Source organism: Malaya genurostris, chromosome 3 (genome assembly GCF_030247185.1).
Source record: "Malaya genurostris strain Urasoe2022 chromosome 3, Malgen_1.1, whole genome shotgun sequence".
Classification (NCBI taxonomy): domain Eukaryota; kingdom Metazoa; phylum Arthropoda; class Insecta; order Diptera; family Culicidae; genus Malaya; species Malaya genurostris.
The window spans coordinates 223177779-223189899 of record NC_080572.1 but is presented as its reverse complement, the minus strand read 5'-3'; the positions used below and the strand labels follow the sequence as shown (position 1 = coordinate 223189899).

Genomic DNA, 12121 nt, shown 5'->3' with positions numbered 1-12121 from the left:
AGTAGCAGTTTCAAAAGAAAAGAATACATTTGAGCTGAATGAATGAGTCTATCAAGCGAAAAGCTTCGTTGAAACCTTAGACAACAACAAGTCTGAGCCACTAGAGCTTCACGGAGTGCTCAACAACCTTCACATACTAATTCTTCTTCCAGTCGCTAAGTTCAATCACTATTACCTAACTGCTCCCCCTAGCGAACATTGTAAATCCGTGTCCGTCAAGCTGAATGTTATTATTTACAAGATGATTACTTTCACTTTCATTGTCCGAGCGAATTGTCCTCGAAACTGTAAACCTAACAATGTTAGTACGGAACCCACACGACTTTTGTGGCAAACCACAGCCGAACTAGTGGTGAAAAATCTGAGTCTCACAACGCGTGGTAAACAGCGGCAATACGTTAGCCAGTTCCTGTAACCACATCCGAGGCTATAGTATTTACAACAAAACGGACCCCTCCCCCCTGCCCCATCCATGGGTTTACATTCGGTGGCTTTCCAGTGCGCAGTCTAATCCAACCGGCACAATCTGGCAGCGTTGGCTACTCGTTGATTGGTTCCGTATGCTTCGGATTTTGATTTATTTACTGGAGCCGACATGATTGTGCACTTTTCTTCTCGTTAGATGTAAAATTGTTATATCAGGTAAATGAAATGCATAGCGAAGAGGTGTGTGGCCGAAAGGCATGGTTGTTATTGAAGTAGCAACTGGTGCTAGTGGAAAAAATCAGCACATATATTTTCAGCTATCTTACGGAATTAGGATTACAATTGGATGAAGAATAAAATATACAGTTTTTTCTAGCTACATGGGTATAAAATATTGATTTTAAATAATTTCGGTGAAAATATTCACAAATGGCATTATTTCAAAACAGAGCATTAGAAACATTTAACTCCAAAACTTTAATGTACTGGTTTTGGCAGACATTGTGGTCAGCCGTAAATATTAGAACTTATAAAGGATGTTTTTGCCTTCTGTGTCTTTTTGAAGTTGCGCTTGTCGATGGCCAAATATTTTCTATTGGGCGGAATTCTGATGTGATGGCAGGCATACCCAAATTAGAACAGAACAATTGTGTTGCTTTAGAAAAGGTAACAGATGTAAATGTTGCTTTTCTAGCCACAGCATCAGATAGCTTGCCACACGAAGTATTTCTTGGTAAACTTCCACAGCTTGAAGTGATTTTTATTCATAGGGTTGATTCTCCACAGTCAATCGCTGAGAGGAGGTAAGAGTTAAATACATTGAATTTTTATTGCCTTTCTCAATACAAAGATATTAGAATTTCAGGAAAAACCGACTTTCGAACGAAGCCTTAGAAACCCATAGTGTTAAATACCATTCGACTCAGTTCGACGAGATCGAATATTTTTACCGCTCAATGATGACTGAACCGATTTTAAAAAAAGGCGGGTGGGTAATGTTAGAGACATAACTGGATGTCGTGAATACGAAAACAACTGACATGTTCCTTAACACTTCCGAATATCAATTGTATGAATTATGCAAGCATTCCCTTTTTTCACATTTTTCGCAAAAACAAAGAGAGCTTCACTTGATCTCGATTACTGTGAATTTCACACAGCGAAAAGTGCACAAATCTAACCAAACTGTTCTTGATTTGCACTAAACTGAGGATAATTACCTTCGATTTGCGAACAACAAATTCTAATAGTTCTTTAGAAAACTTTTAGAGCCATTAGAACGGCTGATATTGTGTAATGCTCTCCACCGTTGTTTTTTTCCCAATGCTAATGACTGGCAGTTGTGACGTAATCTCTCTTGTCGAAAGCGAAACTAGCTGTGCAGACGACACAAAACACATCTGCTCGCAGTGGCGATAGAATCCATAGAATAATTAAGAGATTTCCTTTTATGTGATTTCGTTTGTAGGTTTTCCACTAATGGGCGGTCCTAACGGCTGTAAAAATAGCAGCATACAGAATTTAATGTCGTTTATTTCATTTCGGATTTGCATAATTTATTGAAAGAAACTATCAATATGCTGTAGGGATTCGTTTCTAGCATTCAGAAGGACCAAATTGAGGAACTCACTGCGATATTCACCACTTTTCGGAACATTTTTCTCGGACGATTTGTTGTACAGCAGCAGATATTTTGTTCTCTTCCTTAGAACGCGTTCTGATTGGCTGGTGTTGACATGGGTCAAATGAGACAGGTTTTTCAATAGTGTACTATTGAAATACTTCAATACTTTTGCTTTACACGTTTAAATTGAAAAATTTCGATTCTATTGGTAGTTAGATTATATAAATCCTTCCACAGATCACTGAGCTATGAGCTTTCAAAATACGAGAAAGGCAAACGCGCCTTATGAATTATCCTCTTTGATACTCGTGTATACCAAACATTTCAGAAAAATTTAATTTTGAATTATTTGAGACTATGTCACGAAACTGAAAATTTTATCATAAAATTGTGATCATATTTCCGATGGCATGTCGCAAGAATTATGTTGATTCATTAGATACAACAATAGATATTCACGATCAAAAACTTATCACTCTCTCAGAAGATAAATTTTGAAAAGGCACCCCATAGTAAAGTAAGTCGTATTCACGACAAAACTTAGGCTTGTTTGAAAGCTACTGTCGGGCCATTGATCAAGTTCAAAGATCAAATGGCTGTGATTTCTGGTTCCAGAGATATTATGGTATAAGTTACGTAATCGATGAAACGCGTTGTTTTTGACGACGCGGACTACGCATTTCTTTACTTATAGTTATTAGTACCATGTTTATTATGCAAACATTGTTTAAATAGTGGAAAAATAGGTCCAAACACGAAACATCAAAATCAACCGAACCTACAACTATACCCTGTTGCACGTCTGCTAGCTTCAGTCTATCAAAATCCATGAATAGAGACACATCGAGTGCGCAAACCGCCATCTACGTTAAGAAAGTGGAACTACACCTGGCATTATTCAACTGGTGCTTCAGTTAATGGCGAATATGAGGTTCCGTTCCTCAAGTCTAAACGCAGAAAAAACAACAACTAGTTCTTCTGTGATCATATCTGCTGTTGGACATTTGCAGTGTGAGTTTCGTTTCAAACTAGAGAGATTGCGTCATCCAGCTGCTGGTCGTTTGCACCAAACGAGCGTAAATTAAGCTAGCATTCAGTTACAACGCATGTGGGAAATTTTTCCGAAAAATGTTTAATATCGTAGAGAATTTCACAATTTGGTCCTTCTGAAAGCCACAAATGAATCTCGTACAGCGTTTTCATAGTTTTGTCCACTGAAATATGCAAATCCTTAATGCAATTTTTGTGGCCGCTGGGACCACCCATTTGTAAAAAAGCAGTTTGGCATCAATCGGCCTTACGAGCTCATATGTTGCGGGTCGCTCGCAAAGCCAGTTTCTCTTCGAACAAGCGCGTTTGCGTCATACAGCTGCTAGTCGTTTGCATTGGAGAAAACGAAAAGTGGACAACAATGAGGAACATTATACAAAATCAACCGTTCTAATGAATCTAAATGTTATCTAAGGCATTATTAAGATTACTTTATTTGCATATCGAAAGTAAAATCATCAGTTTAGTTCAAATCTAGAATAATTTGCTTAGCTTTGTGTACTTTTCGCTGCATGAAATTCGCACCAAACGAGTGCAAATAACGCTAGCATCGAATTCGAGGAAAATGTTTCGAAGAGTGTTTAATATCGTAGCCACAAATGAATCCTGTACAGCATTTTGATAGTTTTTTTCACTCAAATAATAAGATGTATGAAATATTGAAATACATATGTACGACTTGTGTTACGATAATCTAGGCTCAAACTTACAAATGGTTTGGAATGGCGCCCTACTTCCTGGAATACAAACGTAATCATCCGTAAACAAATAGTCTTTCTCAGGACTCCAAAGTCACTAACGGTCCTTTTCAGGACCCCAAAAGTAACCTTTAAGTCTTGGCATTACACTCCTTTTGTGGCATTTGGCCGTTCTGTTTCAACAGACTTCGCAGCCGATTTATAACGTACAGAATCATTGCATGGCTAGTACTACGATTCTACTGACACTAAGAATCCTTCCAAGCCGGGGCTTGAACATACGACAATTGGCTTGTAGCGCCCTATGCATTGAACCACCAACCCGGGCGCGTAAATAACTTAAAGAACTTAGTTAGAAAACTCTCTTAAATCACCGCCCTACTTTCTAGAACACAAACAAATTCTTTGGAAATCAAATTGTCTTTTTCAGTACTACAAAATCTTAAACGGTCAAACGGTATCAAATCAATCAATATCTATACACATCTCAATTGCAGTCCTACGTCAATCTCGCAGTTATTTCTCTGGAATTGCCTACTCCCAGTGCGGTAAAAGTTCATTTAAATGGAATATTATTAGTTAAAAATGAAATTTATAGCCGTTGACTGTCAGCACGTGAGCAAGTGCGAATGAATAGGCATAAATGTCAACTCGATAACACAAAATTCTCTCGACCATAATGATAAATAGAGGGTGGCGGTTCTCAATTGGGTTTTAAATTATCACCAGCAAGTTGAAATCGATAATTTCGACTGTTTGAAATGTATTGAGATGTGTTTCGAAATATTAAAAATGAAAACTAAAAGAGGGAACAACTAATTTATGTTTATTTTGTAATTAATATTTCAGTTGTCATGACTGGCTATCCTTTCATTCATTATCTTGAAGCGCGTCGAATGTTTACACGAGTCTCACTAGAAGGCCGCTCCTTCATTGAATCGTAAGAGATATTTTGTTACTCCAGTAGATAACGAATGAAGGATGGGACGATGCCCCTTCGCTGCGACAGCGAAGATAATGGGCCGTATGAATAAAATGTAGCATGCTTGAATTTCGGTAGTAAATGCTACATGTGGATCACGTTCCTGTCAAAAGCAAAGACTTTACTACACAACAACGTTCGAACATGTAGTCTTTACTACAATTTTTCGGTAGGTAGCTCCAGAGGTTGCTACTCGTGTGTTTGCTAATGAAGTGAAGTAGAAAAATTAAAACCAAACCAAACGTGTTTTACTCTGTGGACTATGTTTTTGAGAAGATACTACAAACAACAGACTTTACTACATTTTATTCATACGGCCCAATGTGTTTGAATGTGAAGTTTACTGCAGTAGAGTGATCGTCAGTGTGTGCACACATTCGATTTCAATTGTATTGAATGAAGTTTTACAGCACTGCCTAGTTCTAGTTTTCAAACTTCCTCACGAATTGGTATTGGTAGATGAGCGATAAATTCTGATCATTTTTTCATCCTACTAACATCGGTCCTTTGCTGATTTCCAAAAATTCTAAAACTGACCTTATCTTCATTTTTCCTGTCACTGCTTGATTACCTTGTAACTAAATACACCCAAACCTCCATTTACGTAATTTTCGGGACTTCATAAATCGAATTATGACGTATAAAAGTTTACGTTATTTGGAATTTTCAACGTAAAAAAAGTTTTCCCTATGTATGTATATTATTGTATATGTATAATAAAATGGATAACTATGGAACACAAATTATTAGTATTTGCAGGAAAGAGATGTTCTAAGTCGCATGAATTCTCAAGATGGCGACTTCCGGTTCATCGATATTCGTTATTAACCTTCAGAACATGGGTATTTTCGGAACGGGTTTGATGAATACATTTCGGAAAACGATGTTTGAGTTGGTTCTGAATTCCAAGATAGCGACTTCCGGTTTATTGATATTCCTTGAAAACCTTTACAATATGTGTCGATATTACTCGAATTGTAGGGGTTTTGAGGAATATTGTAAGGAGTTTTGAGGAATGCCAATATACCGGAAGTCGCCATCTTGGAATTCAGAACCTATTCAAACATCGTTTTGCGACATTTACTCATCAAACCCGTACCGGAAATACTCATATTGTAAGGGTTTTCAAGGAATATCAATAAACCGGAAGTCGCCATCTTGGTATCCAGAACCACCTTAAACATCGTTTTCCGACGTCTACTCATCAAACCCGTTCCGAAAATACCCATATTATAGAAATTTCCATGGAATGCAAATGAGCCGAAAATGATTTTCCTTGTATGCAAAAACCTCTTTTTACGAAGTAGGTTCGTAAAAAAAGTTTAGTTTATTTGGGATTTGGTTCGTAAAAAAAGATAACGTTATTTGGGATTCTGTTCGTAAAAAGAGTTACGTAAAAAGAGGTAACGTAAATAAAAGTTAACGTAAACGGAAGTTTGGGTGTAATAATCCGACAGAATAAAAATTGCAAAGAATAATGAGCCTTATCTGTCTATGTTTACGTTGGTACTCGTTTTTAGTTTTTTACTTCAATAGGGAATAGGGAAAATGAGAGAGAAAACAGAAAGAGTCACCTGTCTTTGAGTGAGTATACTTCTACTTGGTCATAGAATTACGGAGTATCTCATTTGATAATCACTTTCAACGTACAGATTACAGTTGACGATGATTTTCAGAAATCAGAACTAATTGACTCAAGTGGAACGTTCCTTTTCGTTCAATTTCAACTGGATTTTTGATTAAGCAAAGGAAACGCGCGGACGTTTAACTTTAATTTCTTGAAAAATAAAAACAACTAATTATGAGGCAACGTAGACTTTAGCCAAAAACCCGCTTCCCCAAGTGAGTCTACGAGTTATTTGCAGTCGGTTTTCGGCTCCACTCTGACAGAAATCAACCAAAGCTTATCAAAACTATCAATTAAAACTATTTCTCGGTAAAAACTATCAGATGACTGTCAGACGGGATCAACAAAGAGAACTCAGTAAATTCCTAAAACGTTTTCAATGTCAAACAACGCAGAGTACATATATAATTCAATAGATCCTGCATATCATCAATCATATAGGTCGAATTTCAATTGTTAGATAGTACACAATATCAACGTAGTTTTAATTAAAAACGTTAACGACATGTCGGCACTCACAATGGATATATCGGAGTCCAAAGCACTTGCGATTGATCTATCGATAATCGACCGCGTTTTAACAGCCCATGAAGTGAACCACCGGCCCGTATTTTGCAGCGACCACCTGACTAGATGGTTTCGTTAGATGGTGTTACTACTGTTGCTTGTTTCAAAGACGATTGGCTAAGAATATTAGAGTGATTCAACTTCCCAATATCAGCTTTATTTAATTATTATTGCTTCCATTTTGACGAGTTCTTTAGAATGGTATTTGAAATAAGATTGGGTAAAGAGAGGTAAAATATTTCATGATAGTAAATGTCCAGTTGCTTATGTAAGCAATTTTATTCTTGTATCACCCTACAACCCACGGTAAACATAGCAAAATACCAAACCGCATCGGAACACACAATGGTATTCTAAGCCGTATAATTTCAATCAACTTGACTGTCGCTTGCTGGACAGCAAGAATTCTTTCCATATAATCTATTCGACTGCTACCGCCAGACCGAGAACCGAGGGCTCTAAATTTGCATACGGGGCTCTGTCCGTCCGCACGACAGGCATCGCTTTCCCATGTAAACAACTTTGGTCCTATGGCGTTTGTTTTTTGAGGTCAAAGTCAATGTGAACAAGCTCGAAATCGAGTTGCGGATCGGCGTTGGATGGAAATTAGTTGGGGTAACATTGGAAATGACTTTGTTTGATATTTTACACGTTGTGGAGATAAAGTTATTTAATGAGAAACAAAGCTGATTTGCGGTACAAGGATGATGCTCAGCGTCTTTCGGCTACGAAAATCGATATTTCATCTTGGGGATTATTTTACCTTAAGGAAGAAACAATTTCTACTTCAATCCGGTTTTATCGAAATAGTTAGTTACTTGTGAGAACAAGGTTGGGCGGCTTTACTTCAAATGGTTTTGAAGGTAAGCTGAACAGTGTACATTTCATCTTAATTTGAATCTGCAATAAATTAAACTAAGTAATTCTCCCCTCTTTCTCCTATTAGGGGCATAAGACGTAAATTTTCAATACTTTTTTTGTCTAATTGTGTGTACACTCATTAGCTAATAGATGCTTTAAACACAGAACTAGAGCAATTTTACCATCCATCAAAATTATTTCAAGAGTTTCGCATGTTCATGCACCTTGCAACTTTTCTATGAAGTGTACCATTAGCAAACGGCCGAGAGTAGGAAAATCCATCAAAATCCAACTTCTCATGACTACTTTACATTAAGCACTGAGTGCGGAATAAGAAACAAGCCCTTCCACATTAATCATAGCGACAATTACACGGCGCAGCAGCTATTGGGAAAAAATGCGGTTCCACTAATACTCCCCTTGAGCTCAAATAACTCCACCAAAACCCACCCCGGTTAGTTCCGCAGGTGCGGTGTAAACATCGTTCTTCAAGTGACTGGAAATGTAAATAAAGACCGAAACAAACATGCCACAGTTCAATTAATACACAAAACACACGAAGCTTGGTCAATATTTACCTCTCTGCCGGTAGTACTTGTCCCGATAGAACGAGTCAACGTGTTCCGATTCGCCGGACTGCAGCGAATCTACGTCGATGTGATCGGTATCCAGCGAGCCCCCCAGATCGTCGTACTGGTCCAGTTCGCGTTCGCCCTCGTAATCCTCGTCGTCCTGCTGTTCTGATCTTTCCGGATTTCTATTGTCACCGTCCTCGTCGTACTGTTTGTTGTTGTGCTCGTCAAACAAATTAAATCGACTGCCGGCGTTACTTCGGTACAGGCTGGTTGCATTTTGGCTGTGCTGTCGCGTGTCCCGTACCGTACTCGATGCCAGCGACCGAGCCAGAATTTCGTCCACCGACGGTACTCGGATCTGGGGTTTTCGCTCCGGATGCAAACGACGCTCGAGATAACGCTGCAGGATTTTCTGCGTAATCAAATTCTGACGGTGAATTTCGAGCACTTGTGGGTCCACGTCTACTACCGGTTCCGTTCCGATTGTTTCGATCAGTGATGGGATATGGAAGGATAGCAGAAAAAGAGAGGGAGAGAAAGAAGAAAAATCATGTAGCATGTTTGTAATGGACAGTCACTTGAAGTCGGTGAATAGGTTTGATTTAAATATTTTCCAATTTCGGACCAGGTTTTAATTGGGCATTCTGATAGCTCATTTAAAAACACGAACGGAGTGGAGTGTGGTTTATTGTCATTACAAAATACCTAACCTCAAGCTTACTTCAACAAAATTGTTGATGTTTTGTCGTCTTATCTACGTCTTTTAAAAAATGTTACAGTACAAGAATAGGTAGTACTCAATCGGGTATATCACTTGTTCTACTTCTCACAACCACACAATTTTTTATCCATGTCATCGGTAATAGAGTCAGCAATTTATAATAAACTTTCATTAGTATGAGATAACCACAAAAAACCCGAAATGAATTTTTTCTCAAATGTTTTTTATCAATCAGTACCACAGATTTTCAGAGTACCCAGTTCCAGATAGAAAACTAAGTTCCAGAATCCAGATTAAAATTTAATTTTCAGATCCAAATACTAATAAGTGTGAATGAAGCATGGCTGTTTTTTCTCGTATTCTCGTCATCAAACTATCAAATTATCCAATTATTTTGACGTAAGACTACGTCTTTGTTTTCTTTACTCCTGTAAAGATTTCAATAAAATTCTGAATATCTTCAGTTTGACCAATTCGAGTAGATAAAACTATATGTTAGATAACTGGTGATCAAAACTTCAATGAAGTGTCGAATTATCGCTGCTTTTCTATTCATTATCCTGGCTTTCCCTAATGAAGACGACAACTTTGTAAACAGTACCATGCACGCGGGTGGTTTTAGGAAATTTCCGATGGAAATTTTGAAAAAAATCCTAAACATAAAACATACAGACCTTTAAAAAAAACTTCTATCTATCTACAGATCAAAAATGGCTGAAAAGTTTCGGAGGATTTTCCGAGTGTTATCAAAAATAGCTCTGGAAAATGAGTGTTTTTGCGATCTTTCATAATTATTTGGCTAAATAATGCGATGATGTGATAATTTTCCCTTCGAATAAACATTTTTCTGTCTGCAAGTATTGCATTCAGACACATTTTTGGATAAGCTTCCCACGCCTTTCTTGGAAAATCAACAAATTTCATTTTTCAAAGCTATTTTTGATAACACTCGGAAAATCCTCCGAATTTTTTAGTCATTTTTGCCCTGCAGATAGATGGAAGTTTTTCAAAGGTCTGTATGTTTTCGGTTTTGCAAAATTTGCAAAATTTCCATTGAAAATTTCCTAAGGCCACCAGCGCGAATGGTACTTGGACGATGGCCTTAAGGGGCGGGTAGGAAGTTGTGGACCTTTATTTATGGCTATCTCATTCTGCGAAGAAGCAAGAGCTCGGCATACAGGCCCAAGATTTCTACTTCGACTGACTTAAAAACTTGACAAAACATTCTTGAAATGTTTCATTGTAATAAATTATAAAAGAAAAAATATGATTTTTTAAAAATGTTAGACTATACGGGCTCCCTGGAGTAAAAAATTGTTTCCATTGATTTCATAGACAAAAAAACCTTTAAACGCGTTTTTTCTCGTAAGCAGGTTTTGAAAGTCCGTGTCCATCGTCATCCAAAAATTACTGATCCAATTTTTCTCAAATTTTTCACACACTTTCTGCACATAAAAAACCAGACCCCAAAGTTTTCCGTTTAGTTATTTGTTACTTTGGAGAGGTTTTACAGCTACAAAACGGCGGATTTTTTCGTGAAAAATCGTAGTTTTCACTTTGAACTACCACCAAAAATTCAAAGCATTAAAAATAAATAAAAAAGAAACGTTGGGGTCTAGAAAAACTTCTTCTCTAACTATGCTGCTTTGATTTGTTCACTTCTGATTAGTTTGCGCTGAGATACAGTAGACACCGCAAATCATGTCCTCAAAAATACCTCTTCACCGACTTATTTCTCAACATTTTTCTACGAAAAAATAACAAAATGTTGTTCGAATGATGCTTTTTATCATGCAAAACATTTTAATTTATTTTGTTGAACGATAATTCAGGAAAAAATTACCAAAAATGATGATTTTTTTCATCGCTTAGACCATTTTAATTTAATTTTAATTTTTTTTATTTTAAAGATATTTTATTCAGGCCCATTTGCGTACAAGCTTTACGTGGCCGATTTAGCTGAGTTTTAAGATAAAATTTTTTTTGTATTGGATCTCGTTGTCACCCTTTTTCTAGGGGGAGAGGAGCTTCCATTTTCCTCCTGCGAGGATTGAAGGGCAGTTTGTTCGTGGTTCGTCTCGTCATCCATTGCCGTGGTATTGTTGTTGATTTCGTTGCTAGTTGCTGGAGATGCGCCTTGTTGTACATTGTTTGCAGTTACTGGTTGGTTAGATGGTAAGCTGTTAATTGCAGCTGGTGTACTTTGTTCTATAGGGGATACGTTGGATGGTTTCGTTGAAGGGGATGCTTCACTGTTGTTGGTGACTGTCACAGGTGTACTGGGGTTGCTTGGGGTTGGTGTGAAGGAATAACCGTTGTCCTTTGGTATAGTTGCCTCCTTGTCCGGTTTATCACGTGGCTTACCGTAGTGAACAGCTTTTTGGCAATATTGACATGTGGCCATCTGATTGTCATAGGTAACAAGTGATTTGCACGAGATTCTTGTATCCTGACCGAATGTCACATTAGAAGGTATAGGCCTCCTCAAGCGCATGCGTAACAAACGTACGCCATTTAGAATACCGGGAAAAAAATTCTTCCACTTTTCTTTTTCGATAGAGAGAATCTCTCCGTATTGGGACATGGTTTTGCGAATATAAGGATCGATGACGCTCGAGGGAAGATCATGCACACGCACTTCAATAGCACTATCTTCCATATATACTGGAATGTTGTACTTGATATTTTCATGCTCCACATAGTGAACATTATTATTGTCTTTAGCGAATTGAATTGCATCCAACTCTTTATAAAACTGGATATAAACAACATTATTCGTCTTATTGCATTGAAGTAAATGCACACGTTTAATGACAAGATGCATTTGCTCCTTAAGCAAACCTTCAAGCTCTCGTACCGAAGGACGAATTTTGCACTGTCTGAAGTTAACAACAATTGTATTCTTTTGTACCGGCGGTAGCATTTGTTCGGTTGGTTCACTCATTTCGAGTTCGTTATATTGTTCACTACACAATACTGTACTTGGTTTC

General features: G+C 37.6%; 1 protein-coding gene across 7 annotated transcripts in view; it reads right to left on the bottom strand.

The window, feature by feature from the left end:
• LOC131434549 (uncharacterized) overlaps positions 1-12121 on the bottom strand; it is a 157993-nt gene that overhangs the window by 97266 nt on the left and 48606 nt on the right. For 5 of the 7 annotated variants that reach the window (XR_009230345.1, XR_009230348.1, XR_009230346.1 and 2 more), the window contains exon 3: positions 8414-8875. The exons of 1 other annotated variant lie outside the window; for it this stretch is intronic. Coding sequence is in view for 1 of the 6 variants with exons in the window: in XM_058601370.1 (XP_058457353.1) it covers positions 8414-8875 (462 nt within the window). In the remaining 5 variants the exon portion in view is untranslated. The remainder of the gene's footprint in view (positions 1-8413; positions 8876-12121) is intronic. One more of the 7 variants, XR_009230349.1, reaches the window with a different exon arrangement.